This window comes from Leptosomus discolor, chromosome 1 (assembly GCF_034619465.1).
Source record: "Leptosomus discolor isolate bLepDis1 chromosome 1, bLepDis1.hap2, whole genome shotgun sequence".
NCBI lineage: Eukaryota > Metazoa > Chordata > Aves > Leptosomiformes > Leptosomidae > Leptosomus > Leptosomus discolor.
In genome coordinates this window covers 31,119,568-31,139,365 of record NC_141391.1, presented here as the reverse complement: position 1 = coordinate 31,139,365, position 19,798 = coordinate 31,119,568, and the positions used below count along the sequence as shown (strand labels likewise).

Genomic DNA, 19,798 nt, shown 5'->3' with positions numbered 1-19,798 from the left:
AATTTTGAAATTAATGGGCCTTCAGGCAAAGATATGGGGAATAGGAATAACAGTTCTTTACTAATATATATATATATATATATATATAACACAAGGCAGGGAAAAACAAACAACCCACTGGTTTACACTGACAGAGTCAGAAATACAACCTGACACCCTGTTAGGGTGGCAGTAGCAGTCCGATAAGATGCTGGCTGCAGTCCTCCTGAAGCGATGGGTGTAGTTCTGTGGAAGCAGCAATCAGGTAAAAGAGTCTGGTCTTCCTCCGAAGGTCCAGTGGTAGGTAGGTAGCTCTTGTCCTCTGGAACTCCAGTGGGGGGAAAAGCTCCTCTGGGAATCCAGTGGAAGAAAGGCTGCTAGGGTGTTCGAGATCTCCGTTTTTATTTGGCATGGACTGCTTGGCTCCTTCCCCTCCCTCCCCGGGCGGAGCATCTCACAATGGGATGGGGAGTCGTGAGGCAGTTCCTTGATGGGCCATTAACAGGAGATAGTCCAGGAGCGAGTTATCGATGGGTCAGGTGATAAGGCATTGTTGTGCCCAGTAACAGGAGATAGTCCAGAGGGGGGAGGCAGGGAGCACTGCCCCACCTGGTCTCAACAGCTCCTGAAGATGGTAATAGAATATATTTTTTTTCTTTTGGCACATTTTACACTGTAACCCAGGACAGTCTTTCATCTGTAATGTAAAACTTGTAATGGTTTTCAGTTATCAAATAATTGCCTATCATAGTCAAATGTTTGCTTGAGTGTTCTGTTTTGCCATTTATAATCTAGTTTGGCCAAAGTAATGCTTTCCATATATTACCCACCTCTATTGCATAATAAAAATAAAAACTATTTTCTCTTTTTCTAAAAGGCTTATAACAAAAAGAAAAAGGAAACATGGGGAGTTTGCATCTTTATTGTAGCAATTGATCTGGATGAAATGACATTCACTTTCACAGAGCTTCTGAAAAGTATAAGCATAAGGTAAGTGAATTTAAGTGTGTGAATTTAGATTTCAACAATTAACTAGTCAAAGTTTTTATAAAGAGAATGTATTTAAAGCATTGTGAATCTTTGTGCGTATCAGGCTAATTGATTTTAAAGTGAAGGTTACTTACAGGAATTCTGAGTATTTTGGTAAACTAGGAGTCTTGCCATCATATTTTAGTTGAGGGAGCAGTGATAGTTGTTTGATTCAACTGTGATTGGCTTTGATTGTATCACACAGCTGATTCTTGTTCTTGCTTAACCTAAAGTCTTCATCAGTTTAACTTGTTGTAAATTACCCTTAAAATATTTTCCTTCCTTTTCCTGTATCAAGATTTTCTATAAAACCTTTTTTCTGCCATTAGGCTTAGGCTAAAGCAAAAAGTGGAAAAAAATGTTACTCTTCAAATTGTTTGCCAACATGCTGCTCTTCTTGAAACACTTTAATGCCAGTCTAAATTTTGTACTTTTGTACATGTTGGGTTTTTTTTTGCTAGGGGATTGTTACTGATACATTGTCTATTCACTGAGTTCGTAATACAGAAATTAAGATTGTAGGACAATATATGCTTTTGAGGTAAGTGTAGGTGGCAACAGCAGTAGGCATACCTTGTGTTAGATTCATCGAAGACAAGAATTCCAGTGCTGTCTGCCTAATATCTGTGCCGTGTGTCGCAAGCACGTGCAGGAGCAGAGCCTTTTGATGCTTTAGGGCAGGAGGCTAAGGCAGAACGCTGGGCGTGTCATGGTGGTAGCCCCAGACATGCGCCAGAGTATCCTTTTCCTGGAAGTCATCAGTTGTGATTAGACTTCTCTATCCCTCTTCTACCTTGCATCATCTCCAGGAGCAGCAGTCACGTCTTATGTTTCGACTTAATCTCTTCAGTCTTGACTGACTTGGAACCGTGTGGGTGAAATCTAATTGCATTTGTGCAGTGACGTTCAGCATGTTCCACCTGAGTACAGACCAACTTGTGCTGCAAACTGAAAGAGACTTTTTCCCTTAGGGTTTCAAAGAGTAAGCTATTACTCTGCTGTTTTTGATCTTAGCAATACTCAGTTGCTTGTTAGCCCTGGGCTTTTTGTCAGCTACAGGGTCAAACTGGCAGAGATTTCTACCAGTCATCTTATCCTCTAGAGCCCCACAGATATATTGGAAAAATTTTTCGTTCCATGGTAAAAGAATTCCTAAATGAGCTTCTGATTGGTTTTATATTCTGGTTTTTAATCTAACAAAGATCAAAAAATCTCTCAGAATACTATATTCTGATAAAGGAATAAAATATATTTGGTATAGTTGGAATAGTTGAATAGATTTGATAGCTTCATCCTCATTAATTTTTTGCAGTCTGTTATTTTGGTTATGAACATAACAAGATGCTTTCTTGATGGGCATAACATTACATGGATGAATAGGGAAAACTTTGGTCCCCTGTGTAACAGTATTTCCAAAGGGTGGGGATGTCCTTGCCGCTGTTGCAAGACAAAATTCCATGTAATTCGATGCGTTCATTTCAGTTTTTGTTCCTAGGTCTTTAGCATGGATGGAGCCAAGGTTGGTATTCTTAGAGTAGTTAAGAGCATTTCTAAAGTAGAACTTCTAGGAAGAACAGAAGGGTCAAGATGTCTGTGTTGGGTATCTGTGCTTTTACTGAGCAAGGAAGAAAGATGCATCTAGTTTGCAAATTCTGACTTCCAAAGATAACATCTGTGCTAGCCAAGAAAATTCTCTTTTTGTAGTAAAGCCCATACTGTGAGATGCCTCTGCTACCTTGTTGAACAGTATTCCTGCATCTGGAAAATGTAAAGGTGGGGCTCAAGGTAAACAAGTAGTGTTTCCCAAGGCAAGGTTCTCAGTCATTGCTAGTTGTAGTAAGAATATGCTGGAGTCTGAAGTAAGACAATGGGTTTTGGTGGGGTTGGTTTTTTTTTTAAGAGCTATTTCAGAATACTCATTCTCAGAATTATGATAATCTGTCATCTTTTTCCTTTTTTTGCAGTGTATGCACATTTTTTCAGTTTCTGAAAGAGGTGGATGTTAACATGGATACTGTAAGCACTAAAGTTGATAGCACTGTATCAAGGCTGAAAAAGAAATATGATGTATTACTTGCACTATACCACAAGTTTGAAAGGTATTATGTGTTTTCATTTTGGAATGATGAATTCTTTATGGCTATAAACACTTAAGTATATAGATTTTTCAAACTGTGTAGTAGAAGAGCCCAATTAAACTCTGTGCGCTAATATTTACAGAACAGTGAAATGGAACTGTTTACATGCATTGAATAAACACATATTTTACTCCGTAACTACTACAAGGCTTTGTTCAACAGTCCCCTTATTGCAGTACAAACAATAGTAAGAGTAGCATGACAAGTGATTGCTGGTCCCTTCGTTACGCTTTTTACATTTGTAAAGAGGATTGTTTTGTTATCTAATATTGTTTTGTTGAATGAACTTTCCGTTTCTACCTGCCCACCCCTCCCCAAATCGTGATCCAAGAGTTTCTTTCTAAGGAGCTCTGGAATGAAAAAAGCACAAATAAGATAGTTTGTCTCTCCCAGATCTGGAACTGAAGCCTGTTTGTTATAGCATCTAGGGGTGTTGCAGAGCCTGCTCTATTGGCAGTTCTCCCATGTAATCAAGGTAAACCTTCCCAAGTGGTTTCGCTGACAGTGCAATGAAAATCAAGGGGCATTCTCTTTGTACAGAAAAATTGAACGTGCTTATGGCAGAGTGCTAAGAGCTTTCTGTGTGTAACTTGAAACTCGGGAGATTCTCAAATGGATGTTTTTTTTGAGTTGCTGTTATTCCAAGGTGGTAAGTTGCTGCATTTTGTGCTTTAATGTGAAGACAGAGATGATAAAGTCCTTAGATCCTTTTACAGGCTAATATGTGCTAGCACAGGTGCATATTGTCAAGATCTGGAACAGGCCGCCCAGAGAGATTGTGGAGTCCCCTTCTCTGGAGACATTCAAAACCCACCACACGTTCCTGTGTGACCTGTTCTAGCTGGTCCTGCTTTGGCAGGGGGGTTGGACAAGATGATCTTTTGAGGTCCCTTCTAACCCCTACAATTCTGTGATTCTGTGATCCTCTGAGGCAGTTTGTAGTCGGTCTGTGAAATTCTCTATAGCATATACCAGTAGAAAACTGTTTCATGTTATTAAATGTTGAAGCGTCATTCTATGATGCTTGTATTATTTGATACTGTTGCTTCAGAACACTGTGGTATTTTTCACCTACAGGAATCTTGAGTCACTGTGACTACAGTTTTGCCTCCCAAACCACAAAAGGCTTTCAAATATCCCTTAAATGACCTTTGAAAGAGGTAGCAGGTCACCCTTTGGTAGTTTATAGAATCAAGGCATAAATGTGATGTAAGTTTTATTTGTCTTTTCAAAGTCCAATCAATCACACTTACCGTTATCCTGGGTAATGTGTATGTCAATATTTTTGTGAAGTTTATAGTTGCCTTAAGGCTATGAAGTTCTATGAAAGTTGTAAATTATTTGTTTTTACTAATTGTGAGTTTTGTCTGGGATATAAAAGTGTCATTGCAGATTTACACAGGCATATTTCAGGTTTTGTCCCTCCTCTAACTCTTCTTCACTTGCTTACTTTTCTGAAACTTGCATTGCAGTAACAATTTTTTTTTCCTGTTTTGTTTTTGAATAAACGGAATTTATTTCTTGAAATGACATGTACCCAGAATAATTAGGAAGCAACATTACACCACAAGGCTTGTGGTGACACTGCAGAAATAGTAAAGATTTTAAAATGCCGTTTTATAGTGTTCTGAGTAGCTGTAGCACATGTTTCCTGGCCTGTATCAGAGTGTGGCCAGCAGGAGTAGGGAAGTGATTGTGCCCCTGTACTTGGCACTGGTGGGGCCGCACTTTGAGTACTGTGTGCGGTTTTGGGCCCCTCACTACAAGACAGACGTTGAGGTGCTGAAGCATGTCCAGAGAAGGGCAACGAAGCTGGTGAGGGGTCTGGAGAACAGGTCTTATGGGGAGCAGCTGAGGGAACTGGGATTGTTTAGGCTGGAGGAGGCTGAGGGGAGACCTCATCGCTCTGTACAGCTACCTGAAAGGAGGTTTTACTGAGGTGGAGGTCGGTCTCTTGTCCCAAGTGAGAAGCAATAGGATGAGAGGAAATGGCCTCAGGTTGCGCCAGAGGAGGTTTAGATTGGACATTAGGAAAAATCTGAAAGAGTAGTCAACCGTTGGAACAGGCTGTTCAGGGAAGCAGTGGAGTCACCATCCCTGAAGATGTTAAAAAAATGTGCAGATGTGGCACTTTGGGACATGGTTTAGTGGGCATGGTGTTATTAGATCAACGGTTGGACTTGATGATCTTAGAGGTCTATTCCAACCTAATGATTCTATACTTTGCTATGTGTTACAAGCAACTGTGTAACAATGTACGTACAAATCTTGTCTTTATGGAAGAATACAATAACAGCTTTTATTATACCAAATTAAAGTGGGTTTGCTGTTTAAGATTTGACATAAGCACGTAAGCAACGGCGTTATTTCGGCTTTGGCAGGGCTGTAGTTGGTCTGTTGTTAATCTGTTCTCTAAGTGTCAGCGTGTTTTTAAAGTTAGAATCATGTTTTGTGAACTGATATATTTTTTGCTACATTGAAGTCAAAGATACTGCATAGTTTGCTTTCAGAAGAGTGTTTAAAATAAAATTTATTTTTATTTTCTAGGACTTGTGGCCTTATTTATCTGGAACAACCTAGTAGTGAGTAAGTTTGACTTTCCTAAATTGTGTTTGTCAAGATAAGATGTAAAACATGTCAGCATTTTATCTTTTAACCCATTAAGATTGACCTAAGTCATAGTATATCATATGTTTAATTTAGATTTAGTGGGGACTTTGAATTTCAGTGAGATGATGAGAGCTGCAGTGATCAAATGATCACTTCCTCCATGAAGGGTTGCCACCCAATAGTGGGTGTCTTGGCATGGTGGAAAGGAACATTTGGGGAGTGAGCTTCCTATCGTAGCAACAAATGAGTAGATGAAAAGATGCCTTAGCAACTCCCAAATGATCTTGAGTTCATGCTGTGACTGGAGAATAGGGCATTAGTCAAAGGCACAATAGAGGAAACAGTTTGTAACAGTTAAGTGAATTATCTACATTCACTTTCTTTTCCAAGGATGATACAGATATTTCCCGATTCTTGAATGGCTTTACAGAGACTTAATTTTGTCACATGTGTAGTCATAATTATATGGGAATGGAATGAGATAATTAATAACTATATGGGAAATATTGCATGTTGTCTTAAATTGTTCAATAGACTGAAGCATGTTTTCAGAAATTATAGTTTAAGTTATTACAGAGCTGTTAATGAAAAGTCTTTATTTTTGTGTCTCTACAGGATTTCTGCTGAACTCCGTTCTGTATTAGTCCTAAAAAATTACTGGATTACTTTTTTGCTGGCAAAAGGTGAATTTTGATTAAAAGACAGTTATTTTAATGATTATTGTTGAAGCGAGTTTATGGTTTTGTTTTACATGTCTAGTAAGAAACTAGCATCCTTATCAAAAATATACATAGTACAGACCCAGAATGTTTTGATTGTGTGGCTTTTGTAACTACTCAGTAATATTTCTTTTTATGCAATTTGGCTATTCTTTTCACTGGTATTGCTTCCTGTATATAAATATATATATATTTAAGCTTTCTAAGATTTTTTTACTTTAAAGGTTGGTGTTGTGTTTGTGAATCTATTCTCAGGGCTTTGTAGTCTGCCGATATTTTAATAGTGGATGATTACCTGAAAAGACTGGCACCATTTTTAGATAGGTTTATACATATTATAAATATATACATTAAATATATACAAAATATATAAATAAAAGAAATTTAATAATAAGATATAATTATAAGATAATACTATTATAATAAGATAATAAGTCCCTGAAATGATGTCCTGTGAATGCTATGATTCTTCCTTGAAAAGGCAGAAGTTCCAGTTAAAGCTGAGTGATGAAATAATTATGATAGTCCATGGAGTCCCGTCTCATTGTACTACTCCTACAAAAAGGAGTGAATCACCTATCTTAATTGCTGCTCACTCAAGGTCTGTGTTATCAGTGAAGTGTACACCTCTCTGCTATCGAAATCAGTCTTGGATCAGCTGAACTTCATGGAACTTTTTCACTAGAATTCTCCAAGCATAAGCATAAAGCAAAACCCACAAAGTTTTTCTAGCCTGCATTTCACTGAGAATAAGGAAAGCTAAAATTCATCAGCAAGTAGTTGAAGTCACAGGACAGCCTGGGTGATGCTTGCTAATTCTGATAGAAAATAAATACAAAAATTGCATGTGTAAATAGAGCACATAGTGATCTGTAGCTGTTCTGAATCACTATCGACTTTCCCCAAATATTTTGTGGAGATGCCCGCCATCTTGGAATGGCCCTGTAGATCTTCTCTGGCATGTGAATCATAGTGTGGGAACAGCTGCAATAATGTAATTTAAAAAGTGCTCTTAGTGCTAATATTGTGTGTCTTTTAAGTCATGTCATATAAATCTGACAGTCTGAGCATACGGCGTGTTCGCATGTTTTGAGTTTCTCTTCACTATATACTAGCAGCTCGTGTTTTCTGAATACTTAGCAGCTTTCACAAAGCTTGCATAAGACCACAAAAAAGAAAGTGAGGAAGAATTGCACAGAAATAAAAGGTACACGTAGGTAAAATAGTCTACACAGTTAGTTACTCCACTATAGTAAAATGAAAAAGAATTCGGAAAGGAGCACTGAGAGGAATTTTGTGGACAGTGAATTTAATTATATGTACGCTATCTTTAAAGGAACAAACCTCTTAAGAACCGGGAGTTTTAAAAGCAATAGCCTTTAAGAAACACTGGCATCCTGTATGATACTTTCTGAGTTCTAATTGTAGTGTTTCATTAAATGAACTTCCAAATCTTTATTTTTTCAAAATTATTTCTAAAATTAAGTCAAACGTTTCACAAAGGTTTTCTTTACCTTTTTAAATGATTGCAGGTAAAGTGTTGCAAGTGGAAGATGACCTGGTGATTTCTTTCCAGTTGTTGCTGTGTGTCTTAGATTATTTTATCAAACTGTCACCTCCTGCTATGCTCAAGGAACCATACAGTAAGGCTCTTAGTTTTTTATTCGCTGAAGTAGAAAGTAAATTGGTTTAAATTTCTATTAGAGTCATGCTAACATTCATAATTAACATAATAAACCTTCTTAAGCTTATTAGAATGGATTTTTTGGTGGTTTAGTTCAATTTAGATGATAGTGAACTTGAATTAAATTAACTGAATGTGGCAGTGTATTTAATAGAATTTTTTTTTTCCCTACCAGCCATTTGCTGTGTCCTCTGCCTATACAAGTTGTTCAGGGGCTTGTTAAAACAGCAGTTTTACTTTGGTAAAAGAATTCAGGTTCTGGGTAGATGGTGACTGAGCGCTATTATTTAGGTTTGCTTTGAGTTACAAAAGGAAAAGATGATGCTATGTCTCCGTTATTTCATTGACATACAACAGTATGGTGATAACAGAATATACAAGATACTGGACTATACAGACATTTAAAAGAAATACACGATGGATAGAAAACCTAATTGCAGTGGGAGCTCAAAATAAAATAGTAAAGATAAAATTTAGATAATTTTGCTCTTATTACATTGCCTTTGTTATTGGCAAGTGTCTCTATTTTAAGTAAAAATATAATGGGTCTTCACTATAGAAACTTATGTTCAGCAGTAACTTTTTGTACATTTGTGTTTTTTACCTAAAACCTGGAAATACTCACTAAAAAGGCACAGAAAGCAAGGCATTTTGGTAATTTTCAAAGATTTTGTTGAATATTTTCTTCTGTGAGCTATGGAATTGATATAATGAAGTATTTGGAGCCACAATATGTAAAAAAAAAAAAAATCCTAATTAGTTTATCCTCTGCTGGGTTTGGATGTGACACTGGTGTTCATAGCCTAAATCTACTTGCTTTATTTCATAGAATGCATTGGGATGGAAGGGACCCCCAAAGGCCATCTAGTCCAACCCCCCTGCAGTGAGCAGGGACATCTTTACCTAGATCAGGTTGCTCAGAGCCCCACCAGGCCTGATCTTGAATGTCTCCAGGGATGGGGCCTCCACCACCTCTCTGGACAGCCTGTGCCAGTGCTTTACCACCCTTATGGTAAAGAACTTCTTCCTAATAATCCAGTCTAAATCTACCTGTTTCTAGTTTAAAGCCATTGCCCCTCATCCTGTTGCTATGTGCCCCTGTAAACAGTCCCTCCCCAGCTTTCCTGTAGGCCCCCCTCAGGTACTGGAAGGCCGCTTATAAGGTGTCCCCAGAGTCTTCCCTTCTCCAGGCTGAACAACCCCAACTAAATATCCACTTAGGGTATAATGTCATAGAACAGATGATGTATTCATGGCTATATTCTTTAAATTCCACATTTTGGAAGATACTGATCTGATCTAGTAGTTATTTGTTGCAGGTAAGAACAAATAACCTCACTTTTATTCTAAAGCCAATACAAATAAAGGGTGGGAAAGGATGGGCTTGTGGCAAGCAAACTCCTGACCTACTCCAGTACTATTTTGAGTTTAAATTTGTCCTTCATAGTAAGACAGATATATGCTGCTGCTTATTTCAGATGTTGTAAAGCAGTTCTTTTTCAAAAAACATTGGATTGAAACTACCTGTTTGTGAGCTCTGTGTTCACACTGATTTATTTTTTTTAGTGAAACTATGAAGACTAGGAGCTCATTATTAGAAGCAGTTTCATTCTGTTCATTCTGTCTTGAAAAGAAACACTGCCATTTCAGACTAAATTGCAAATACGGGTATCACTGTCATGACTGTAAAGCATTAGATTTCTGAGTTGAAGCCACGTGATATATGCAGGTGCTGTGTAAACTGCCAAACAGCACTTCATTCTTTTAGCAAATAGCACAATGTATTGTTCTAATCCTCGTGACCAAGAGGCTTCACATTGTGCTAAATGATGTCAAGCTTTATGATCTGATTAAGGCTGAGGGGATTAAGATGCAACCACCCGAGCAGTGTAGCGTATCAGATTTTCTCAGAACAGTTATCAAATACAAATGAAGTTACAGATGAGAACAGCATGCTGATTAAAGTGTCAGTTTTAAACCAACAATATTTAATTATATTAACATATGTTATTAGTATAATTCACATATTTCAAGCTGATAATATTGAAGACATCTACTTTGAGCTTAATAAAATGAAATATTTTTGCCTCACTGAATTAAGGGGTTTTGATATCTTCTTCAAAGTGAACTTGTTTGTTCCTACTTGTATGCCTGGGGGTGTTTGGGGAAAGGAGGAATTCCCTGCAGAACCATATTCCACTTAAGTCCTGCATTGACTTTATTAAACTTCAGACACAAAGAGTGAAGTTACTCTTTTCAGCTTGTTGTTTTACACTTTTTTTTTTCTATTTTTACAGAAAAGTCATTCGTCTTTGAAGAGATAAGGCTTTCCTAGCTTTGCAAAACAGATGCATATTCAAAGCTACTTGCAGAAAGTGCTATTACATTCTGTGTTGAATAGCTTTTTAAAAGCTACATGTCCAAATACTGGTACAGGAATTTAAAAATTAGCTTTCTTCTTGTATATGTTTCCTGTTGTCTATGTTTAGCCTATACCCAGGGTTAAGCTGTAAGTCACTCTCCCACCTGATGACCCCTCACCAGCCAGGGAGAAGAATCAGGAAAACAGAGAGTAGGTAGAAGCAAGAACAGATTTTAGTAAGGTAACACCAATACCAACGGAGTTATACTCAGCCAAATGAATATCCAGTCATTACATCCAACCAGAGAGTAGTCATCAGGAGCAGGCAGAAACCAGATGAAGAACAGCAGGAACCCCACAGGAGCTCCTTTGCCTCTGCAAACCTTCCCCCTTTATAATGAGCATGACGTTATGGTATGGGCCACACCTGTAGCTAACTGAGGTCAGCTGCCCTGGCTGACTCAAAGCTGCTGAGGGCCTGCCTGTTTTTTTTTACCTAGCTGAAGAGATGAAGAGGGTAATATTTAAGAAGAGGATCTGAAAAATCATATGAAAACTTAAATTTCTAGGTTTAAAAATTTAAATCTCTTCTTTCTTAAGAAGACTCTAACCTTGTGGTGCTTCTGACTGTCTTTGCAGAGTCTGCTGTGACTGCAGTGACTGTTAATGGTTCAGCTCGAACTCCAAGAAGAGGTCAGAGTAGGAATACACGCACTTCAAAGCAAATTGATACTGACACAAAAGTTATCGAAGTCCTTTGTAAAGAGCATGATTGTAATTTAGATGAGGTAATGCCTGTGTTTTAAAGTCTGTTGTATCTTGCTACTAAACCCCATCCAGAATATGCATTTATTTAAATGATCTTTTTAGATCTCAATAGTTGTGCTTGCTTAACTATTCCATCAAGTTCAGTAATGAAGGTATTCTGCTAGTCTATAGTTTGACTAGTAGGTAGTTTAAGAAAACAACAAAAACCAAGCCCTTTGGTATGGCTGATAACTTCACTAGGGAAACTGAACTGTGAAGAATGCAGTACAAAGTTGTATGCTGATCACAGCATCTAGTGTGTGGACGTGAGGCTGTTCTGGTGGGGTTTCAGAGCTGCATCCCACGGTGAGAAAATGTACATAACAAGCACATTGCTTCTGTGTGGCATCTTAAAGACCCTGTTTTCCTTTCCTTTGCTGATAAATCTATTCCTGCGTAAAAAGGACTGATTTTTTTTTTTTAATATCCAAGCAGATGGTGGAAGTAGAAATACGAGAGGGCTGGGAAGAGTGCAGTTCTTTCCCAATTTAGTCATTTAATGTTCTAGTAATGGATTATGTGCTGCATGCTTACACATGGATATGTAGGCAATTTTATTTTTGCTTTATTGAAAACAAAAGGAAGTGCATTACGGAAGTGTCGTATTTAGTTTCTTGTTAAATATATGAAAGCAGTGTATGCCTGGCTACCTCTGTATATCACTAATGTTACGGTTTTTTTCTTTTTTTAGGTGAAAAATGTGTATTTCACAAGCTTTATTCCATTCTTGAATTCTATTGGTATTGTAGCTTCAAATGGACTACCGGAGGTAATTTAAGACAGTTCAACAACAGTGCTTTACTTAATGCTAAATTACTTAAGATTCTCTTTTCACATTGATGAAGTTCTAATAAGTTCTAAAATCATCTAGCGAAATGCATTGTTTTTCAGGAATGTGGCTTAGCAGGGATTCCAGTATTCGTGAAGTGTATTTAGCTTTTACATTTGAATTTAATAAATTAATTTCCTGAGGCTGAACCAGTGCTTTTGGTCAAAGCAAAACATGGCATAAGAGCCGCATATCCATGATCTTGGTGAGGCCATTAATCTAAAATGCAGCTTTTACCATATCAGGTCTCTGAAGTCAGTCTATAAATGCATACAGTCTTAAATTACACAGCTTAATTTAAATATAATTGAGACATGTCACTGAAGTCATGTTGGAGAAATTATCAAAAAGATTAGGCTCAGTTTCACAACTGGCAGAGTTTGTACTGCTGTTTCTGTGCAGAATTACTTTCATCTTACTGAGCTGTAGCCTGGATGCAGCAGACTACCTCTATACCATTGCATGCAAGAGCACACCTTAGTAGGTAACTTCTTGCAATGTGTATACATCCATTGTTCTTAAAAGAACAATGTTTAGCTGTATGTCACCAATAGATGCGGTAGCCTGAAAATAAGCAGCTCTGAAGCTTATCAGACTGAAGGTCTGCAAGATTCAGTCAAGTACATGTTCCATTCAGTTTCATAGTCTGTTGGGTGGGCGACAAAATACAAAACTCACTGAAGATCCTGATCTCTTTCAAAATGAATTTCAGGGTATCAGCAGTCTGTTTAGACTTTTTAATTTATAGGTATGTGTAGCTGGGAAGCTCTGTATGAACTTCTAGGCAAAGGTCATTATACAGCTTATTCTCAAGTCAATAAGGGTTCTCATTCAAGGCTGGTCAATTTAAGCATAGTATCAAAATTACCAGTCTAAGACTATGCTGGTGAAAATTGTATAAAATGATGCATTTGAAGAAAAATCCAGTCACACAATCCTTGCTCCTGAAATTTTAGTGCCTGAGGGGATGTTGTAAAACAAAGCAGAAAGTTAGAGCTATTTTTCAGAGGTAGTCAGTTCTTACCTGTAATCCAACTAACCATCAATCATAGCTGAGATCCAGTACAATAGCTAGTAATATGGGACATTTAAATTGACTTTCATTTTCATAAAAAACCACTGGGCTTTCAGTAAATTTTAATGTTGTCTCCAAAACAAGAAAAGCTTCTGAGGCTTAATGTTGGTATTTCATTTGTCTTCACTGTGTGTTTGATGGTCAGGCTTTACGAACTGACGAGTAGATTGATTCAGAACTCTTAGTTTTGGCTGAAGGTTTCTTCCTAGTTAGCCTGGCCGTTTTGTTTGAGCTGCTGTTTTTTTGCAGTGAGAATCTGACGTTTCTAGAAGTTCATGAAATACTGAAGTATTTTAGACAAAAAGAACACATCAGCCATTAGGAATATAATGAAAAATGAAAAGAGAATGAGTTTTTAAAATGGAACAAATAAAGCGATAATAGGACTCTAAAGATAATCTTTGATTTAATAGTCCATGAGGTCACTTTGGAGCAAACTAATCTGGCAAAGGTAAAAGAAGAGGATGAGGAGCAAAGCTGTGTAGGAGGTATTTGCAGCTTGCTTTTTCTTGGAACTGGGAGGGGATTAATTTGGGTTCATATGCACTGTTGTCTGTTTTTGTAGCAGGAGTTTGCTAGAGCACAGCATCAATTAGGATGTTTAAGGGCTCAGGGAACAGATAATTGAGGTGCTGGCCTACTTTTGCAGGAGCACCGCAGCAGATTTGAAGTTGAGGCTAATATCTGGCCCTGATAAAAAATTCACACTTCTAGTTAGTCACTCAAAATAAAAAAAAAAAAAGCAACAAACCCCCCCCCCCAACTAAACAAATTACACTTCCCCCCCCCGCCAAACAAACAAAAAAACAACAACAAACTTTTCCATACAAGATGAAGTCATATCAATATGGATCTTATCAACTAAGAAACTTCTAGCAGTAATTTAAAACAACAACAATGTGGATATGAAATAATGATCTGTGTTTTGGTAGCAATAGATATGTCTCTTAAAAACTACACCACCACAGATACTGAGTGGGGAAACTCTTCCTACACTCAGAACAAGAGGGTTTGAGTTTGAGTCTTGGCCTTCATTTCCAAACCAGCAGAGACAGGGACCTAGTGGATTGTCTGGGAGCTGTTCTAAGGACACTGATGCTACATTTCCGCCTCTTAGAAATGCTTTTTTTTTTTCTGGAAGGAAAGATTTAAAAGCCTGGAAATGCTAGCTTGATTTACAGGTCTGTGTCTCCCACTCTAGCTATTTTTAGCTCTTTATTGTGTCAAGACCTACATTTCTTCAAAAAAGTCTCATGATCTTGTATTGTTTTCTCTTAGTTCTAAAAGATTATCTTTGCGCATGGGAATGATAATTTTCCTCTGGGTATGTTTCAGCTCTTTGTGTAAGAAGTGACTTTGTGAGCTCCAAGGTCATTCTCTTAACATTTCAGCATTGTATTCATGAGGTAGAACTAGCTTATATTCTCCAGTAAATTGTCAAACTTGTTCCTATAAAATAGGTTTTTTTCAATGTTTTTTGAGGTTGAGGTTCTCTCGAAACAGTATGATGAACTTTATCTCAACAACAAAGATATAGACGCCAGATTATTTCTGGATCACGATGAAACTCTACAGCCTGATGTCATAGCACGGTAATATTTCCATTTACTGCTTTCATTTTATGATAGAAAATGTGAACTTGTGTTGATTTCTGCCTTTGTCCCTCTGCTGCATGTCCTAAATGGAGCTAAATGATTCTATGATCTCTGCATCTTGTTGGTCTCCTAGGTTTGTAGTTCAACCACGATATTTCTGGCAACCGCAGCCTTGCTTTACGTTATAGCTTAAATAATTAGAAAACGTATGACTGTGACTCTACCTAAAATGATTTGGAAGCTCTATGTGAATTCTTACTCTGGGCAAGGCCCTGTCATCCAGGGGAAGCTGACAAATCATGAGGAGGAGGAGGCTGAGGCCATGCCATGCTAGTTCATCAGATATGCCCAAGGAGGTGTTACAGCTCTGGGGCCGGTGGCATGGAATGGCGTGGGTCCTCACTGTCCAGCTCCTCCTTTGTAAAACTGGCTGGTGGCATTTGGAAGCTGCCTGCTGGGGGTGGTCCTCAGGCCATTCTGACTTCTGACCTGTCCCCACAAATTGTTGGGGAATGGTAGTTTACATGAGACAGAAATATGCCATGGATGGTTTAGCAGAATAAACGGTGGAGTAGCAGTGCGCAGGCACATTCCCTGGTGCTGTTTATTAATACAAACGTATTTGAATTCTTTTAGTCATACTCTAAAATTCCAGTGGTTCCTGGCAATTCAACATTTTCATAACTTTACCCAATGTGAGGTCACAATGTGAGTCTGTGACTATGCTAGAAAAATACATATGTTTAAAATTGCATAAAAAAGGGAGCTAATACCAGCTGTACATATAAATTAAGTTGCTGTAAATAGAAATCTAGAAAAAAATTATAGAAAAAAAAAGAAGTTGGAAGAGAACTTTGGAGGCCATCTAGTCCAACATCCTGCTCAAAGTAGATCTGCTTAGGAATTTAAATTACATTGTTCTAACAACTGGAGTGGTTGGATGTCTAGATCTTCTAAAAATCTGTTCTACAGTTTTTTATGCAGATTAATAACTGTATGTAGAAAATGTTCTGTTTTGAATTGCATTAGTGCTTCATAAGTTCATTTTCCATTTCTGTAGCTCGCAGCTGGAGAGGACACCACTGAAAAACAATCCAGATGAGGAACCTAATCTTATACTTCCACAGACTCCTGTTAGGTATGAGTTTTTCTTTCAAGCTCTGTTCTTTTGTTTAATATCTTAACTAGAAATATTCATCGTTAGAGTAGTTGTTTTAATTTTAAAGCAACTGGTTTGTTTTTCATAAAACAGACTGTAGTTCTGGTCCCTAATGAGCAGTGAGCATGTACTGAGGGGTGCTGAGTGCCCTCAGTTCCTGGTGAAGTTTCTGGAAAACAGAAAAAGCTTTTTACCGAGTTAAGTGCAAGATGTCTGTAAAATGGATTACTGATTCATTCTTGTGAGAATGCAACTTCATACTTCCATGGTAGTACTTTTGTCTGCTATATTTCCATCTTCCTTTCACATCTTTATTCTAGCTCTTTATCTCCTGGTTTCCTTTCCTGATACCAAATTGTACATGCACACACATTTCTTCTCCCATTATCTTTTTCTTCTTAGTATTATTTTTTTCTGTATGGGAAGGTTGTCATTTCAGAGTATCAATGTTTTGGGTTTTTTTCCTGTGTTGGGAAGATGAACATATCAGAGTGCCAACGTATTTTGGTCCATTGGGAAAATAGACAAATAGGGTAGAAATGTGGTATTAATTGGAGATTGATCTACAATCAAATGCAGAAAAACTGCGATCTTGAATTCAATTAACCAAAGGAAAGGACATTTGCATGTACCATTTTTCCCTTGTACCCCATAGTTTTTTGACAAAATCAGTATGGTTTTGCCTGATAGTGCTTAGAAATTCCTGGAAACCAGCCAGTAGTGTCACTGCAATGCCATGTGCTAGTGGACAAACAGAGAAGTGTTCCTGTGTGCAGTCAGTCATTCTTAAGATGTCACGTTTGATAAAATCGGACAGTGAAGTTCTTGCTCCGTGCTTGCTGTATAAATGTCTTTAATTTTAGCGTGCTGTAGAGATGAGAGAAGTTAAAGTGTTGTATCCTTAATTATTACCTCAGTTTTCTCAAATGAGGGTTGTTTTTTTTTAAATTAAAAAATACTTCTGCAGTGTTTATATGTTTGAGGAAGAATGAATTACACTCTGGGCTTGTGCATCCAGTATAAATCTACTAAATGCTATCTGCAGAAACTAATTGTTCTCTAGCGAACGGAGCGATAAGGTTCTGAAAAGCTTCTTCATAAAAATAATAAAAGGAGACATGCATCCGAGATAGATATTGGTCCGTACGTGAAAGAACTTTTAATCGCCTGTGACTGCAAAAGGTTTTATTTGATTGCCTTAGTGGTCCCTTTTAGTCTTATGCTTCAAATCTTTAACTGCCGGTGATGCTTTTTTAGCCATAAAGGCATCAGTTTGCCTTTCAGTTCCCAGACTGAATGTGCAGTATCAGGAACTGGACCATCTATAACATGCAGTGTATTTAAGAAGAAGGTCATTGACAACAAATCCCATTTCTAACAAATATAGATAGCTTGTTATTGACAGTTTTCCATCATACTAGCATTTTAAAAAGCCCTCTAACACTTTGAAAGATGCTTCATGAAAGTTCTTGACATGCGAGTCTAATTAAGAAAATCCAGGAACACCAAGTTTCCGCATTGCTAGAAACTTGAAATATGCTAAACCAGCTCTGATCTTGAGAGGAGATCTAATGAGATATTTAGATTCTCCCCATCCACGCTTGGGCTTTTCTCTGAGTTTTCCAAAACTGATGCCATTTAAGGCAGTTCAAGTGAAGGGCTTATTCACCAGCAGTGATTTGGGCTGCAGTAACTGTTTTTCGTAAAGCCACAGAACTGTCACTAGATGGCAGTAAACCTTTGATCACCAGCGTAGAGTGAAACGTGTGTAACTCTCCCTGCGTTAACTAGAACCCCTTACAGGTTACGTTGAAAGCACCATAGTTATTACTTTGAGTTTTCTTATAATGTCGTCTTTCTGCACCTAGACACTTAGGATCTGCTCTAAAGCCCCCTGAAATTGTTGAGAATCTAATAATTTTCATAAAAGGGTTTGTATCTCATCATTTATATAGAAATCAATAGATAAAATGGGTGTAAGTACTAGTCCAGAGCATAATGAGAATGGATTGTGTGTTTTCATTTTAGTTTTATTCCACTGTTCTTATGCTTTTTGTTATCACCAGTAAGAGTTTTGGTAGAAGTGATTTTACCAAAACCTTCTAAAAAATAGATTAAAGAAAGATGCATCTTTGCACTACTACACTTGTAATGATTAAACATATTTTTCTTCTTTCCCACTTATTTTCTGATATGAGCCAAATTGAGATTAAATAGCACAGAAATTTAAAACCAACAAAAATCCCCCCCAAAACCTAAAAACCACAATGAAACATTCAGAAAATATCAATACCACTGGAAGAATCAAACTGGTTTTTGGATGTTAGGAGAAAAATTAATACATGAACCTTTCTAAAAGAATAGAAACTTAATGCTGTTGCTTAATACACAACTTGAAATATGTTTAAAAAAAAGCCAGGCCACATTAGTACTTATGGACGTACTGGATATGTTATTAGTTCTGTATGTATGTGCAAATGGTAAAGGCAGAACAATACATGATATTCCCAAAAGTTGGAAATGTGGGCTGTATAGATGCTAGTGCATGCCCATGTCTTCTTGTCCTGTGTGACAAGATTGTTATTGTTCTTATTTTCCCACCTATAGATATTTCAGTCACCTCCTGGATAATACCTGCTGTTTGAGAAGATTGTTCTGTTATCTTAAAATAATGATCTTTCTGAAAGTCATGAAAGATGTTTGTCATCAAGATTTCGGTTCTAGAAGAGAAACTGAAAAATGCTTTCTTCAGAGAAATATACACTCACCCTAACAGGGCGTTTAACTTTGTGGAATAAACAACAGGATCCTATGTACTTCTCTTAAGAATATTCTTAATTCTTTAAATTATTACAGCTTTTCTGAAATACTGCCGTTACTTCTGTTAGCTGTAGTAGTTTTCTGCGTTCGACATTGGATATGAATCAATGGATATTGCTTGTGGTTTTGAATCTATTTTTAGCAAGAAAATTGTAGGCATTAAGTAGAGATACAAATAGTTTTGATGTCAGTGTTATTTGGTTTTTTCTTTACTCAATAACTGTAGAATAATGCCAGTAAGATCGTACATGGAGGCATTCTTCAATACTTCAGTATATCCAAATTCATAGGAGGGGACCTTCATAGGTGATCTAGTCCAACCCCCCTGCAGTGAGCAGGGACATCTTTAGCTGGATCAGGTTGCTCAGAGCCCAGTCCAACCTGACCTTGAGTGTTTCCAGGGGTGGGGCTTGTACCACCTCCCTGGGCAGCCTGTGCCAGTGTTTCACTGCCCTCATCGTAAAAAATTTCTTCCTTATATCTAGTTAAATCTGCCCTCTTTTAGTTTAAGATCATTACCCCTTGTCCTATTGCAGCAGGCCCTGCTAAAAAGTTTCTCCCCGTCTTTCTTATAAGCCCCCTTTAAGTACTGAAAGGCCACAAATAAGGTCTCCCCAGAGCCGTCTCTTCTCCAGGCTGAACAACTGCAGCTCTCAGTATTTCCTCACAAGAGGGGTATTCCAGCCCTCTGACCGTTTTTGTGGCCCTCATCATGTCTTCCCAGTACTGAAGACTCCAGAGCTGGACACAGCACTGCAGGTGGAGTCTTAGCAGAGCAGAGTAGAGGGGCAGAATCCCCTCACTCGACCTGCTGGCCACACTGCTTTTGATGCAGCCCAGGACACGGTTGGCTTTTTGGGCTCCAAGCACACATTGCCAGCTCATGTCCAGCTTTTTGTCCACCAACACCCCCAAGTCCTTCTCAGCAAGGCTGCTCTCAATCCCTTCATCCCCCCAGCCTGTATTGATACCAGGGGTTGCCCCAGCCCATG

General features: G+C 37.9%; 1 protein-coding gene across 1 annotated transcript in view; it reads left to right on the top strand.

The window, feature by feature from the left end:
- The window catches only part of RB1 (RB transcriptional corepressor 1), an 84,220-nt gene that overhangs the window by 9,747 nt on the left and 54,675 nt on the right, over positions 1-19,798 (top strand). The window contains exons 3-11 of the mRNA XM_086476511.1: positions 857-969; positions 2,973-3,107; positions 5,694-5,732; positions 6,372-6,439; positions 8,008-8,118; positions 11,161-11,309; positions 12,020-12,097; positions 14,715-14,824; positions 15,888-15,965. Coding sequence (XP_086332637.1) covers positions 857-969; positions 2,973-3,107; positions 5,694-5,732; positions 6,372-6,439; positions 8,008-8,118; positions 11,161-11,309; positions 12,020-12,097; positions 14,715-14,824; positions 15,888-15,965 — 881 coding nt within the window. The remainder of the gene's footprint in view (positions 1-856; positions 970-2,972; positions 3,108-5,693; positions 5,733-6,371; positions 6,440-8,007; positions 8,119-11,160; positions 11,310-12,019; positions 12,098-14,714; positions 14,825-15,887; positions 15,966-19,798) is intronic.